A 17,060-nucleotide genomic window follows, 5' to 3' on the forward strand; every position below is an offset into this window, starting at 1 on the left:
TTAATTTCTGTGAAGGACTGCCTGCTTGGGAAAGCCCACCCCACAGGCAGTACCCTGGGGTGGGTTTCTTGTCCAGCTGCGTTAGTGATCTCACAAGCAAGAGACTTAGGAGACCAGCCCTCAAGCTCAGATGGGTAAGATAAAGGCAATACAGTCATGGCATGAACATCATCTCCATTCCAGCAGGTGTGAATTGCTCCTCAGGCATCAGGGTTTCTTGTTCTGAAGAGCTTACCTAGCGACCTACACCTAACAGATACACATACACAGTTTTCTTAAACAATACGGCCTAACTGCCACAGAACGCAGAAAAGTCATGTGTCAGCATTCCTGTAAAAGCCTTTCATGGAATACTAAACCCACGCTGCTGAAACATTGCAAGAGGATCACTGAAAGCTGTCACTCACAGAAAATGTTTCTAAGAGCCCATGCACTTTTTTTCTGCCACAGTTGGCACCTACTATTTTCTGCATCATTAACATTTTCAAACAGACAAAACCACCCCAAATATTAATTTGAAAAAGAAAGGTAGCAAGATCACATTGACTGATGAGCAGAGCATATTCTCTGTGTTCAGTGGAACAAACAGCGTATTTAAACACCTTCTGACACTCACTCCTGGAAGGAGTTGTCTTCACAGCAGTACCAACATACCAGCTGATACAAGGCAGTCAGTGTTGAATTGGTGGCTTTGTGCCACTCTTCAGGGTTAGATAGTACAAAATAATTGCAATTAACTTCAAAATCACCAACTGGATGGGTGAAGTGGATGCTAAAATTTTTCATGGGCCAAACTTGGGTGTAGTGTGATTTTGTGATTGAGACAGGAACACAGTAATGCTGCACGAGCTCCAGATAATGGACATATTCACAACGCTGACAGGCAATTTGCTATGGTTAGTCAGTCACCAGCGGCTTCCAAGAATTACCATACACTGTAGTTAGGACAGCTACCCTGGAAAGGCACACAGTATATCTCTCCAAATCATGAAATAACTTCTGTCATCAATGCACAAGCTTATCCAGCTATCATACATGGAATGTACTGATTTGAACAGCTAAGAATCTTGTTTGTTCTTCATTGTTAATTGTCCTTGGCTGTTGTTGCAGCTATGCTAGGATTACATACACTACGCTATTTTGCTTTCTCTATCTGCTAAGTAGAAAGTAGATCAGTCTATCAGCAAATTGATTTGAAACATTCCTGGTTTGTTATTATTTCACTTGACTAAGGCAAAGGACCTGATTACTCAGAACCAGCTATATACACTGAATGCTTACTCAGGCAAACTGTCCTAAACCTGCTAGAAATAATCCTGAGGCAATATTTCCTGCCAGAAGGCTTGTCCTAGGAGCAGTCCCTGTAGCACACAAGAAGTCTTCCCATCTTTGCAGGATGCCTGGTTTTTAGCAGAACAACCTGAGACCTGCTGCTCCCCTTGTCAGGAATCTGGCTAGCACCTGTGAGCCTTTGCTTACTCGAGTGATTTTTGTCTCTCCATATTCATCTAGTGTCAAATAAGATAGTTTATCAGGTAATTTGATCCTATGTAGCATCTGTACTTGTGTGGTATTATTACTTACTCTTTTAATGGTGTATGACTTTTTCCAAGGCGTGTGGTATCATTCTGTGTACAACTGAGCAGATCACTCTTAAAGAGCAGACTACTGAACACTCAGCAGTCTGTGCTTGTTCTTGTCGTTTTCTTCTAAATGCTCATTTACTTGTGATTCTGTTTCCCCTTACACAATTAGAATGATTTGAACTTAGAACTAATCAATCTGTAGAGAGCACAGCAAAAGAAAAGCTCTCAAAGTGAGTGGATCTTGCTGTCAATTTCATAAGCACATTCTCCCACTTGAACAGCTTTAATGATTTGCCAAGAAAAATTGCAGTTCTACTTTGTCCCCCCTGCAACAAATGAAACATTATTGTCACAGGTTTGGATGAAAGAAATATTTAGTATTTCCTATCATTACTAAATTATCTAGTTTTTCTGTACTGATCTATTAAAAGTCAAGACACGTCACAGTGACCATGGCACTAAGCACTCTTTAATTTATTATACACAAACCATGAAATAATCTACTGGATCAATGTTCTCATATGACATCAGGACTATTTAAAAAGCTGCTTGCAATTTTCAAAGATTACTTGGGACAATGTAGGAAAACAGTTTTCCAGGAAGTAGTGGTAATCATGCTTTATGCCATTTTTACCCAAAAATGCAGACAGAAGAAGGGGAGAGGTGTGTGTCTGTGGTGGTATGTAGTTTCTCCTTTACAGAAAGGAGAAGTTTGTGAATTAGTTTGTTCATCAGTTTGATCCTAAAATTAGATTTCTGCTGTCTCTAAGTTCTTTTCACTGCAACTAAATACCACTTACAGAGGAACTAAAGAATCAAAAATTACAGTCTAGAAAATCAGATGGAAACATTTTTTGTATTTTTGGTACTGAGGCTACTCACTTTTCCCACACTGGCAAGAAAAAGAACGTGATGATATCAGGAGAGTCTTTCATCCTCCTCTTCTTGGAGTCTGTTAGCGTAATAAAATGTTTTACTTTCCAGTCTAAATCAGACTTACATAGGATAGCAATTCCTGAAGTCAACAGTATCTCCTGTAATCTGGAGTTTTCCAAAATCTCCATCAGTTATTTGAATGATGAAAGGTCACCTGCTACAAATACATCTGCTTCACATCATTTTCCCACAGAAATATGGTAATTATTCGTTGAAATTTTAAGGACTGTAGAGGAAGCCACTGACAGCACTGAACACGTTTTAAGCTGGTGGCATCTTAAACACCAGGCTGTGGGGCTGGGATGCTCTGTAAGTGTGAGGGGAACAAATACCGTCATGAGGGTATCCTTTAGTCAAATTTTATTTATGAGAGTCTGTTATCATAAAATCTTAATTTAAGAAGTAAGGATGCTGCAGGCAAAGAAGTATCCCTGCCACAGAGAACAGAATGAAGACTTCTGTACATATACAGTAAAGTTGCTGTGGTCTTTTGGACCATAAAGTTGCAATGGATCAGAGAGGATGATCTTTATTATTCCTATTCAAAGATCATACCTGTAAATGGAGAGATTCTCTTAAACTTCAGGGGCTTCTGTATAAAAGGAAGAGACAAATGCCTAGTGCCAATAATGACCAATGAAATGGGAATCTGTATATATATAAATAAATGATTTGTTTACAAGAGATATATCACACAATTTTTCTGGCAAGCAGAAACCATAGCTTACTTCTTAGTATTTCCCATCTGTCTTACTTTATTTCCTCATATCTTAACAAACTGAAAATGGAGCTATTTATTTTCTGTTCTGTATTAAAAAAGATGCGTTAACTTTGATACCCAGATAACACATTAAACATTCATTTATTTGTGAGAGTTTCATTATATTATTACATATGCCTTGATTTGGTGCATAGGAAGTGTAAAGTTTAACATGCTGATTTTATTACCAATTTTAAGAAGTTATGGAGCTTTACTCTATAATAGACAGGAGATATAGGTCTGAGTTTCCCATGTATTCCTGGGTACAGATGAGACTGGAATTTAAGTAATATGCCTTATCCTTGTAACAGGTTAATTTCAATGAGAGGTACTTGTTTAATTAGAACCAAACATAATCTTACAATCAAATAGTAAGTACAAAAAAAGGAGTAATTTTTTAATATGTGCAATAGCTTGTTAGCCTGTTATTGTTTCTAATTCCTTTTGCACTTCCTCTTGTAGCCATAGCTTTTTAAGTATCTAGGCTAAACTTTTCAGAAATTATTAGCAATTCTGGGCACCTATTCAGAGTTAACCTATTGGGGCCCAAAAGCGAATGTTTAGCACTTTCTGTGATTCCTTCAAGGTAGTTAATATTAAGGCGAAATTACTAATCCTTACCAAACTTCTCCCATCCAAAGATACCAAATGTTCATCCCAGTGAACTCTGACATCTATTTCATTCCACATCCTCAGTCACTCTGGTTATCTGGCCAAGGAGCAATAGTTAAGGTCTGCCTAAACATTTAGAGAAGTTTTGAATTTCACTAGGTAGCTGAGCACTTTTACACGCTACTTATTTATACAGACTACATCAGGCTCATTTAATTTGCTCCACCCTATGTCTAATCAACATAATAGCTTGTTATTTGTCTTAAACTATAAACCAAATATTTCAAAATAAAACAACAAAAAAAAAACAGTATTGGGTTTTACAAACAAGTATATGACATAATAGTTTGTGGTAATGATTTAGGTTGGAGCAGCTTGCTTGTCTGGGATTTTAAATGCTCTCTTAGAACCAGTACTCAGAGACAAAGATGTGAACATTGACGATGTTACGATGAGATACCACTCCACCCATGACGTAGTTCATCTCCAGTTTCAGGATGGCATGGAAAGGTCCAACAATGGGCCTCACTTGGCGAACTACACCTGTTGGGATAGAAATAGGAGAATCAGATGGGTTTGGATGAACTGCACTCCCCTTCATTTTTAGTATAGCTGATTGAAAGTTATTTTATCTGTTGGTTCTATAAATAGCTTGCAAGAAAGCTTGCAAAATAAGAATAAAATATAACTTTTCAACCAAAATACATTGAAGAATATTTAGAAAGAACACTAAAATGCTAATGGTGAAAAAACTATATATGCTGAAATTACTAAATTATTTTGTTTTACCTTTTATTGAGACATAAATTCTGTAAGCAGTCTCTGACACTGCTTTTTAAGCAGAACATCAGGAGACTTTCCTTAGGTAAACCAGCACACATTGCCCTGAGGAGTACATGAGGATGCACACCTGGGAATGCTGTGCAATTTTTGGTACCATGTTGAAATCTGATTTTCATTTGGAACAGTAGAAATTATTTGTAATGCAGTCAAATCAACACTTTCCCTATAAACATCAGACAACACTAATCTGTAAATTGTTAGCATACCACATCATGGATGGACAACCCCACTGGAAGCAATGAGAATAAAAGCAGGGGAGTTTAAGGAGCAAAGGGGGACTATCACAGCACCTGTTCCTGTGTCATTCCTCACATGAATGCTGGCCATTCCATCACCAGCATCAGGGCTTGATAATGAGGAAGGAAGTGGCAAGGGAGAAGTGAGCCGTGTCATCCAGGGCTCTAGTCCTTTGGTTTGTTTTACATGGAGGAGCCCCAGTGCCAGGACACAGCAGGATGGGGACTGCTGGGGGCTGAGAGTGGTGGGGTCCTCAGACAGGGCAGGGCTTCTCCAGACAGACAGGACGGGGGGCAGCCAGGTTCAACCAAGGGCCCAAATCACCAGGCAAAGTCATGGTAATGATGCTGCACCGAAGTCCGACCGTGGAGTCAATGTGTAGGTCAATCAAAGACCTACAACTTGATGGAGCTGGAGACCACCCCTCTTTCAGCACTGCTCAGGCAGGGACTGAAGCTGAAATGGGGCTCCTGGACTCTGGGCAGGGTGTGGAAGAGGACCTCAGGGAGGCCCATTTGGGCCATGAGGTCTTATTGGTGCCTTGACATTAAGTGGCTAAACAGAATAGCATTACAGCTTCAGACCTACACAAAAGAAAGTCAACAGGAGCTTTGCCATTGACCCTGAAGGCTCAAGATTAGATCATAAACGTGTTCTCACTTTGTGGTTATTTTCTAGATCCGGTGTACAGAGTAGGGAGCTACCAAACAGCTCTCATTGGGAAGGATGTATCCAAAATGTCAAACTCATGTGAACCCAAGGTCATCCAGCAGGCACAGGGAATCTGGTGGAGACACCCCTCCTCAGACACCTCCTGCTGACAACTGACTTACCTAGCAGGGTGTTTGATTCAGAAGGAAATACACAATTTAAGAAAGGCTTATTTAGATGTATCCCTTCTGCATGCTGGGGGTTACGTTTCATGAGCCTGCAGCACACCAGCACCTTCCCAGAGTCCCAGCCAAACTCCTATAGCAGTCCCCTACAAACACATCAGCTTGAAATCTTATAGGGGGGATATACATTTGCTTATGCAGGCTGTCAGCACCTTCTTCTAAGGCAGTGGTGACATTACAGTTTTGTCCTGTTTAAACACTAATATCTTCATTATGCAGTGAAATTGCAAACTCTTCACCACATTCACTTTGCTTGCCATATTTAATACACTTTTAAAGCATCCTTCTTCCTACAATTTATATGTACATACATACATATGTATATATGTGTGCTTATGTTATTAATTTTTTTTTAGTTCTCTGGGCTACTCTCCTGCCCCTTATAAAAATGACTGGACTTGGCAGATGATAAATTGAAAAGAAAAGCTGTGCTAAAATCACCCTCTCTTTAGGGTAGCATTTAAAGCATTTTGCTAACAACACGTCACATCATTGCAGGCACTTTTTTAACTGACAACCACAGAAACAGGCAGCATTGGAATCACTCAGTGCTGGCAAGCTGTTTGACTGCTAGCAGTTCATGAAGTGATCACCAAGCCTCGGATGGCAAAGGTTGCTGTTTCCATTCAGCAGTCTTTTTGTAGTGTTGTCTACACTTTATTGCTATACTCTACTACCCTCTAGTCTAGAAGTGGGATTGCAATTTGTTTTTTTTCTGATGTGATGCAATTCTACTCATGATGGCTTATGCCACAGTATGGCATCTACCCGTTCATTGTTGATGTAGCATTCAAAGCAATTAGTAACTTTCTCATTCTTGCTTGGATGCGTCTTGCTAATAGGCAGAAAAAATGGAACATTTACTTTTAAGGTGGAACAGGCAAACACACTGTGATCCACGTGGCAGTACTTTTCCACACAGTTCTCTTGCTGCAGTTCTAAAATCAAACCTAATAACGGTCTGAAAAGCAAATGCTGCACATTCTAACACAGCTATACTGAAGCAAGAAATGGAAGAAATGTACAAAGAAACACAATGCTCTTGTTATATTTATTTATCCTGTTTGTTGTGCCAATGTCCTAGATGGTCCTGAAATGACCACCAGTGCAAAAGAACTATTTCCTTTCCTCCCCTATAAAATAAATAGGGTGATGCAGTCAGATGGGTTTGTGCTACAGCACGTGTAGGATTGTAGGATGCAGTTGTTCTAAATGGGCAGAAGGGGGTGGGGGTGGGGGGTGGGGGGGGGTGGGGGCAGGAAGAGTAAGGAAAAAATCTTGAAATGTTCTACTAGACAAAAGCATATGACAGGTTTCCAGCTCTTGGCAGATTTACTCATTGAGAGCTTTCCAAAGTTTTTTGGTGAAAAGTGCTAAAATACAAAACCTGGCTATAGTTTTCCACCAAAATGAATGACAAATGTGAGTGGAAGCCATGCAATAGCGAAGCTGCTCAAAGCCTGAAACCTGGCTACACGCTTATCCAACTCCCAGTGATCGATCCTGTTGCAGTGGTCCTAGGATTTGTCTCAGAAATGCTGTTAAAGGCTACCCGCTACAATGTGTCACTGCCTTTTGATGCTACCTGTGTCTGATTCTCTAATGTCTTGCACCTTTCATGTCAGGTACATAGGACACGCAGCTATTTCAAACTCCAACAAGGCCAGCGGTTCCATATCTAATAATTCTGGATGTTTTTAAGTGACATGAATTTATCAGTTACTGAAACATTTGCATAAACATGTTCCTTTTGGCAGACTAATGCTGGGTCCAGATTTGTGGTCTGGCATCCTTCAGCATTTAGAGCTGAATATTAAGTATAAAACCATACTTCATAGAAATAGGAAGGTTACAATTTTTAAATGTACTGAAAAATCAAAAAATGTAGAAATTAAGCAGTTGCTTTTGATCTCTTTTTTACCAGTCTAAATCAAAAAAAGCTGGATGGCGCCACTCAGATTTGACATAGGGATAACTGCAGACTGGAACCTGGTCCTGGACCACTGTAGCAGTGCACACTGTCCTGTGAGTCACACTATAGAATATCAGGAGAACAATGGTGGTGTTGCTCATTGAATGACCTTAAAACAGAGGGCTTTCAAATACCACCATCAGCCAGCCCTCTCTGCGACCAAAGCTGCAGACTCTACAGTTGGTAAATGTGGTCAGTTTATTTAAGCAAGTTCACCCAAATCTGTTTCCAACAAAGTTGGATTTCAGTTAGGTTAGCATTTTGCACAAAAAAAAAAACCCCACAGGAGAACATTTGTCTATATTAAACCGGGGTAAATCATTGATAATAAATAAACAAGGAGATCCGCACTTTTGCTGAATTCCACGTGCCAGGTAATCCTGAGCGTCTGGGTTGTCTTGCCTTACAGGCACCTCTATGCAAGCAGGTGCTGTTACCCTCCAGTCTGATGTGCTGCTGTTGCTGTTTATACTCTTCAGTTCATAACCTGTGACCCAAACACAGACTCAACCTACAGAAAACCCTATGTGTCACAGGCCAGGCAGACTACTTTCCATCGGTTCACCTTTGTTTGGTTTTGCTTTTTTGTTAACTGAGCAGAGGTGTTATTACATGTCCCAAATCTGCCTGGGTATCTTCATGGTTTGCTGACCTCCTTTCAGAAAACAACGGTAAGACTTCTTTTTTTGCACACTTTGCCCTTATTGTAAACACAGTCTACACCCGTCCTTTTCATCTGCAATCTGTATAAGCAAACAGCCCTGGCTTGAGAGGCAGTAAGTTTTTGGATGTCACAGTTATTTCTGCAGTGGTAAGTCTGACCATGGCCCAGAACTTTTAAAACTGTGTACTTAATACACAGAGATATACATTACATCATTATATAATATTTATATAATTACATAGTACATGTTATTATATATAATAATTATTATATTATATTATAATTAGACAACATAATAATATATTGGTGATATATATTCAATACATTACAAGATATATTAATATCTTGTAATTCATACACAAGCACTGTTCTCTTGCCCTGTTTCTTCTTCTTTCATGTTTCATATTTAAATTTTGTCTAACGTAAAAGTATGTCACCATGTGTAGTGAAGACATCAACCTAAATAATATATAACACTTATTTTGAAGTGAGAATATTGACAACAACCAACAGTCTTAGAGCCACGGTCACTGGATTACTGAGGCTTTGCTCACCAAAGAAGATGGAATAAGTAAGACAGCAAGGTTAATATTGTTAATCTTCCTAAGCTTTCAGCAGAATTTCTATTATTGTAATCAGATGCCACAGGTATTCCTTGGCTTGTCTATACCTCTTTAAGATATCATTACATTTCTCTGCTTTGAAATATGTGAGACCCTCAGGCAATTCATCTCTGTGTCTCGTTTCTGCTTGTATTTTTGCATTAGGCAGCCAATTTGCTAAGAAGCTGGATTTTGAACTTAGGAGACACACTGCTGTTTTGTTACCACATTTAACCACTCTGGATGACAAGTCCCCATGTTATAATGCATTAACATTCTGTCTCCAGAAATCCAGACTCCTGATCCTGACTCCCGTTCTATGCTCGCTGCCCAGTATGCTGAAGGAGCATTTGCAAACTCTATAAAATACTTTTTAAAAAAGCACTTTTCTTCTTTTTTTCCCACTGTTAGCCACAAAATCTGCAGCAATTACACTTGTAATGAGTCTGGGTTACTGTGCTCCTTACACCTCTTGCTGAACACTGCATTTGCATTTTCTCTAGAGAAAGTTCCTCTAACAGGGATCTCCATGGTTTACTGGAAAGCAAAGCAGAGCCAAAGAAGCTTATTTTCACCCTGCCACTAAAAAAGGCTGTTTTGTGTTGGTAGAGGAGATGCATTATGTTATGTTTTCAGTTCCAGAGATGAAGGTTGCAGGATTTCCCACAGGGAGTGATTCTCGTCTGTCGTCAAATATTTAAATCTGTACCATCGTAAGAACATAGTACAGATGTAAGCTGCATCCATTCCTCAAAAAGAGAGCCCCAGATAACCTAAACTTCTAAGGACCCCCACAAAACCAAGCTGAGAAGAGTTAGTGGAGCAGGCAAGAAATCAGAGGCCGAAGGGAAAGGCAACAGGGCCTGCTGATTACTGGGGAGCTGTATCTGATGACTGCTGGAAGAGGGGATGTGCTGAAGTAAACCTCCCCTTGCCTTACCTGCATGTGCATATGCAGGCATATATATCTGTGTATATATAAACAATCCAAACTACGGCCAACTGAAAAGTTGCTCTTCCAAATAACCTGTGGGCTATGCTCAATAAGATACACTAAACACAGTTATCAAAAAAGCGATCAATTCCCTCAACCACATTTCAAGCTTTGTGTTAAGTAACAAGGACAAGAGTTCTTTCCCTCTCACCACCTTCCCAGCTTTCCCCCCGTACACGGGGTTACAGCTGTATCGCTTCGTTCCGCTCATCACATGCCAAAGGATAGTGGCATGTGCTGACCAAACAAAATTACTACTTTTTTTTCCTTTGCACTCACAGCAAGCACACAGTCTCCTTTCTGTGATTCTTCTCAGATGGCAAGTTAACAAAGAGACATGTGGCTTTTTACTGTCAGTTGAATCCAACAGTTTTGCCCTCTTTTTCATTAGTGCAGGACTTTACACTTGACAGTACAGGTGGGTACTAATTTAGACAGTTTTTTTCTGGGAACAAACAATTTATTTGGGAAAAATTGCTGGTTTTTTACATTGTAATGTTTTTTATGTTTACAGTTTTTTACATTGTTTAATTGTATGATCTATGGTCAGCTAAAAACTGACCACAAACTGCCTAAACTTGGGGTGGATGGTGAGAAGTTACTGACTGAGAGAGCATGAGATGGTAAAAAGAACAACCTACTTTTCTGATTCATTAATCTATAGTTAACATATTAATCCTGTCCTAAACAGAACAAAACACATCTTTTTATTCATTCTGAGACCTATTTTAAATTAAACAATCTGTAAAATGGTATCTAAAATCACAAGAATGGGATATACATTTGAAATACCACAGGCAGACAAACAAGTCTGAGCATAGCTCATTGTTCACTTTTCCTTCAAAATAAGCACACAGTGCTATTGAATTATTTTTTTCATATTTGCATTCTGGCCATGAATTATTAAAATTAATTTTCACAAATCAGAAACTAATAGGACAACTGAGAATTAGTTTTCATTCACTCTACTGCAAGCGGAACTACTGACCATACACACACACAAAAAAAAATATTTCACATTAGTTAGAATTAACAGCAACTTGGTATATGAAATATGATATAAATTATCATGTGGAATACAGTTCCACAGGAATGTTAATTGTAAATTACAGTCACAGACAGCAAAGGGTCTAAGGGCTGAGGAAAGCTAAAGATTCTCCTAGGATCTTCCTGGAAATTCTTGTACGTGATGCTGTTTCTTTGCCCCTGATAACACAGCCTGTTTCACTGGCTGCCTCACTCTGAGGTCCCCAGGCAATTTCTAACCAAGTACACCCCAGCAAGGCAGGCAGGACAGCAGAGTCAAAAAGCTGAGCAGGGTACGAGGCTTAACAGTTGAGAGGCAGGAACACAGACCAGGGCTGAAAACTGCATAGCTTGTTCATGCAGAATGTATGACATTTCGGTAGCAATAGGCTCATTTCTATTCTTGATGAGATAAATAAAATCCCACGTGAGGAGCATAAGAGCCCAAGCAAATCAGAATTTCCCCTAAATTTCCTAATCCTTGGGCTATGGGTCTACAGGTCTGCTTGTAAGCAAAAGCTAAAGTCCATCATAAAATGTGCCCCCTTTGAAAAAAACACAGGAAGGACTGGCAAGTGAGTGTGCTATTACATAGTGAGAGTGAGTGCCATCTATTTTCAGATGGAACTTTTGGGATGAGCTGCTAGTGACACCTACAAGAGAGATTTCAATGACACAAAAAACACCTTATAATTTTTCCTCTAGCTATTTTCCTTGTGTTTTAAATGGATTCTTGGAACATGAAATGATTAATTTGGAAAAATTCAAGTACCAGAATGTGGTAAGAGCTGTGGAACTAGAGCCTAAATTCAACTGAAACTCAGGTAATTTATTGGGCTTTATATTAACTTCCAAATAATCACAGCCTATGTTCTGAAGACCTACATTTGGCTGTTCCTTGATCTCTTTTTACCCACAAAAAAACCACTCTGGTCCTTTTTACAGCCTTGTCAGAGATGAATAGTCCTAGCTGCCACAATGCAACAATAACGACCCTTTTTAAAGCAATGGATCTTTGGGAATCACAAAAACAGCCTTTAAATAGTCTGCTAGTCTGTGTCAGGCCACGAGTATGTATGATTATATACAAAGGATGGACATAGGCTCTCCCCTAATATTAGCGATCTTCTTTGGTGCCATGTGGATGTTGCAGTAATGAAGCCGAGAGGTTATCACCTCAGCCTCCTGGAACCTAAAGGCATTGCACAGCTATTAAAGAAAAGTAGCCCAAAACACTGGCATGCTAGCAGTAATGTGTGGTGAACAACTTTTTGCAGGGGAAAAGCATGCTGAGTTTCCCTTAAGCAATACAAGAAGACCAATCTTCTCATGTTAATGCAAGATCCTGGACTATAATTCAGTAATTTCAAGTTTGCTTTTCTCCTCAAGGCCTCTTCCTTTATACTGCTGGCCAAGATTTTCAAAATTACGAATAAACATCTCAGATGCATCAGTGTTTCTTAAGAGCCTAGTCATAGTTTTAAAAGAGATGTTCAGGCAATTAGGAAGTTTAGGACCAGGGAAATGATCACTGCAGTGGCTATTTTAAAAGGTAAAGTTGATACAATCATTCCAGAAATGAACAAGAGAGAAAAAAAAAGAAAAAAAAAAAGCCATGAATAAATGCTTCCTTGGATCAAACCATAGACAATGAGTTGCAGGTTAGGCTTGAATACCAGACTATTCCAGTCTACAACATGTAAATACATATCTATAGCATGAAGCCAAAACTATATAGCCAAATTGGGTTTTGGCTCTGTAGCCCTCAACTCAAACTAGTCATGTTAAGATTTGCAATAAAAAAGTTATTTCTTTTTCAGACTCATTACAAATATACAAAGTTCATCGACAGGGTTGAAAAATAATTCACATCCTGGTCACAAACAGAAAATACATATTTTAGGCTCTTTTATCAATTTTTTTCTGTAAAAAGCTTTGGGGCTTTGCATATGTTAAAGTTTAATTAAATTCCTTTCCCAAAGGCTGCTCTTTATTCCAAAATGTTATGTCAAAGTAATGATTCTTAATGTTTAAATTGCTCTGCCAGCATAGTTACTAGAGTACTTACTGACCTATACCATGCCAAGGGAGATGGCAAGTGAATAAACTGTTGGATAAACTGTTGGATAATTCCACAATGTATCCTAGCTTTGAAAAGATAATCCTTCAACCATTGCACATTAGGGAATGTCTTACTACATTTGGTAGAGTGAAAGCTGCAAAGTTTCCCCTTTAGTAGCAATCCAGTCCTGTCATGTTTTCAACGTCATTGCAAACCAGTATCAGAACCACATAATAGTTGAGGCAGGAAGCACCTCCGAAGACCGTCTGTACAAGCCCTTGCTCAAAGCAGAGTCACCAAGAGCATGTTGGTCTGGGCTCTGTTCACTCTGGGTTTGAGTATCTCTAGGGATGGAGATTCTACAGCTCCAGGCAACATGTTCCAGTGTTCAACCACCTTTTAAATAAAGTTTTTTCATATGTTTAAATGGAATGGCTGGTATTTCAGTTTGTGACCATCGACTCTTGTCCTTTCCACACCGCTGAGAAGAGTCTGTCTCTGTCTTCTTTATTCTGTCCCATTAAATTGATCAGATACCTTGAGCCTCCTCCAGGCTGAACAGTCTCAGCTCTCAGCCTCTCCTCAAATGACAGATGCTCCAGTACCTTAATCATCTTAATTGCCGTCTTCTCTCCACTCTGTCCACGTGTTCTTACACCAGGAAGCCCAGAGCTGGACACAGCACTCAGTGGTGACCTCACCAGTGCTGGTAGAGGGGAAGGATGACCCCCTTGAGCCTGCTGGCAACACTCTTCCTAATGCAGCCCACTGGCTGCTTTTGGCACAAGGGCATGTCATCAGTTCATGATCAACTTAGTATCCACCAGGATCCCCAGGTCTTCCTCTGCAGAGCTGCCTTCCAGCTGGTAAGCCTCCAGTGTGTACTGGTACACAGGGTTATTGCTGCCCTGGGGCAGGACTCTGTATTTCCCTTTGCTGAACTTCATGAGGTTCCTGTCAGACCATTACTCCAGACAGCTGAGGTCCCTCTGAATAGCAGTACAACCCTTGAGTGTATCAGCCACTCAGCACAGTTTTGTTTCCTCTTCAAACCTGGTAAGGTGCACTCTGTCCCATCATCCAGGCCATTAACGAAGAAACCGGGCCCAGTATCGATCCTCTAGATACGCCACTGGTGACTGGCTGCCAGCTGCGCTTCTGTTCACAACCCTTGGAGCCTGGCAGTTCAGTGTTTTCAGTTTACCTCACAGTTCATTTACCCAGTCTGCAATTCCTCAGGCTGCCTATGAGGACATTAAGGGAGACGGGTGTTGAAAGCCTTACTAAAGTCAAGATAAGCAACATCCGCTCTTCTCTCATCCACTAATCCAGTCACCTCTTTGCAGAAGGCCGAGAGGTTGCTCAGGCATGATTTCCCCGTCATTAATCCTTGCTGACTACTCCCAGTCACCTCCTTGTCCTTAACATATTTGGAAATGGCAGATTTGCTCCATCACTTTCCCAGGGACCGGTGTGAGGCTGACCAGCCTGTAGTTCCCTAGGTCCTCTTTCTTGGCCTTCCTGAAGAGTGCAGTGACATTTGCCTTCTCCCAGTCCATGGGAACTTCTGATCACAACCTTTCAAAGATAACTGAGAGTGGCCTTGCAATGACATTGGCTAGTTCCCTCAGTGCTTGTGGTGGCCCACCTCAGCTCCCATGAACTTGGGTATGTCCAGTTCCCTAACCTGATCCTCCTCCCCCCAGGGTAAGTATTTCTTGCTCCAGACCTTCCTGTTGCCCTGAGGGCCTCAGGACTCCTGAAGGCCAGTCTTATCAGTAAAGAATGAGACAAAGGCAGCACTGAATACTTCAGCTTTTTCCGTGTCTTTTGACACCAGGTCTCCTGCCCCATTCAGAAGCAGGTCCACATTTTTCCCAGTCTTCCTTTTGCTGTTGATGTGCTTGTAGAAGCCCTTCTTTTTGCTCTTCACAGCAGTGGACTGTGCCTCCACAGGCAGTCTCACAGGCATTATGTTCCTCCAGTCCTCCTCAGTTCATGACTGTGCCTAAAGGCACAATCTAGCTGTCAAACTGCAGGCATTTCCCAGACCACCAGATGTCTGATGACTTCAGAAAGTTAATGCACACCTTAGATTCTTCCATCTCTCAAAAACTAAACAGTCGTCTTCACTTTTTTTCTCTCTCTCTTTTTTTCTGTGCAAGCTATCTATATTTCTCTCAATTATTTGTGACAATAACAACACAGGCTCCTGCTATGTGGTGCTCTATAGTTTCTGATATAATCTGTTTTATTAATAAGTGGCTGCTCTTTGGAAAATGAAATATATCTTGGTAATCATCACTGCAGGCATCAAATCATATACAGAAAAATAGCTCTGAAGATATCATTAATCCTTGAGCTGCCACACTTGACAAAAATAAATACGGTTAAAGGATTCAGAAAACTCATTAATCAAAATACAAGTAGTGAAATAGATTTCCTCTTGCTTTGAAGTATATTGCCCTCATAACATTGTGAATTAGACCTTCGTTCAAGTTTGATGGCGAACACTTCACAAAGTAACAGATTTGGAGAATCAAGTTAGAGTTGGATGTTAACAAGGTTTCTATGCTGATGGAAAACTGCTTCGCAGCAGTGTGGCTGGCAATACATATCTTTGCTGAAGTACCTGGGGACAAGATTTTCAACATCATGACCTTTTCAAACATGAACCTCCCAGATCTTTATTCAAATTCCTAAGAAAATGGCCTAATTATCACATTTTGAGCAACCAAGTGCTTATAAAAAAAAGTCAGTTTGGACACAAAAAAAATCTCACTTTCATAAGCTACACGACATTTAGGGTGATTTCACTGTTGGTGTAAGCTGATCAAAAATAGTGGTCCTGCTATATCCTCCACCCCTTCTCTTGGATTAACAACTGAGAGAAAAGAACCAAAAATGTAGCTTGCTGCACAAGCACTAACACTGACAACAGGGAAAGGGCCGGAGCCTTTGTTCAGAGGTAGATGGGAAAGGGGGAACTCCCTTTTGAGCACCAACAAAGCTCGAGGTCACTTAATACAACCCCAATGTTCCTGATTAGGGAACAGAAAGGCAATGGTGACTTAGGTGCTGTAACAGTGAGTATTGCACCACTGGCCTGAAGGGGACTCCTGATGCCTTGGGCCAGTTGGATTGCAGTGCTGACCACGGTGGGGTGGCATGTTATCTCAGGGAGAGACAAAAATGCCTGTGTCCCTGCAGCAATTCAGTAACCGGGACCCAAAAGTGCAGCTCCAAGCTGTACTGTATCCTCCTCTGAGAGGTGTCATAGAGCAGGGGGGTAGGACAAGATGCCCCTCAGAAAAAAACAGCAGTGTAACGAGGTGGGCCTGCGCCTGTGACCATACGCTACACTTATTGCTCAGATCCCTCCTGTGCTCAGAGGATCTATTGATCACTGTAATCATTTACAAGGCACATAAAGACAAAGCTCTCCTTTAAAGACTGTCCAAACAATTGTGTCTAAAACTCTCCAGGTACTTGTAGCCTTTGAAGTTTCAACCTAGGGTGCAAGTCTTAGTTTATATTTAGCTAAAACTGAATCTGCTTCTCTTTTTGCCTTTCCTTTCACCTCTAAAGAAAAAAAGAAAAAGGAAATTACAGCACAGGAATTACATTTCAGCATGAAAAAGGATCTTTCTGCCTTATTCAACAGATCAGAAATTTGGGATTCAATTTACTATAAATGTTACCCTTCAACCACTCAATGAAATTTAATTTTGTTAACACTTGGGCTTCTCTAGAAAGCTTTGATTGCTGAAATGCATCAAATAAAGAGGCAATAAAGAGGCCTCATGGTATTAATACAATTTTTGGCCAGAAACAAATGGTAAATATTTTCAAAGCTATTATCTGTCATGT

At 40.3% G+C, this 17,060-nt stretch overlaps 1 protein-coding gene across 2 annotated transcripts in view; it reads right to left on the minus strand.

Annotated features, from left to right (window-relative positions):
- Nucleotides 1–2,033: 2,033 nt before the first annotated feature.
- FBLN1 (fibulin 1) overlaps nucleotides 2,034–17,060 on the minus strand; it is an 81,711-nt gene continuing 66,684 nt past the window's right edge. For both annotated transcript variants that reach the window (XM_040594440.1, XM_040594442.1), the window contains exon 17: nucleotides 2,034–4,437. In XM_040594440.1, coding sequence (XP_040450374.1) covers nucleotides 4,298–4,437 — 140 coding nt within the window. In that variant the 3' untranslated portion in view covers nucleotides 2,034–4,297. The remainder of the gene's footprint in view (nucleotides 4,438–17,060) is intronic.

This window comes from Falco naumanni, chromosome 5 (genome assembly GCF_017639655.2).
Source record: "Falco naumanni isolate bFalNau1 chromosome 5, bFalNau1.pat, whole genome shotgun sequence".
Classification (NCBI taxonomy): domain Eukaryota; kingdom Metazoa; phylum Chordata; class Aves; order Falconiformes; family Falconidae; genus Falco; species Falco naumanni.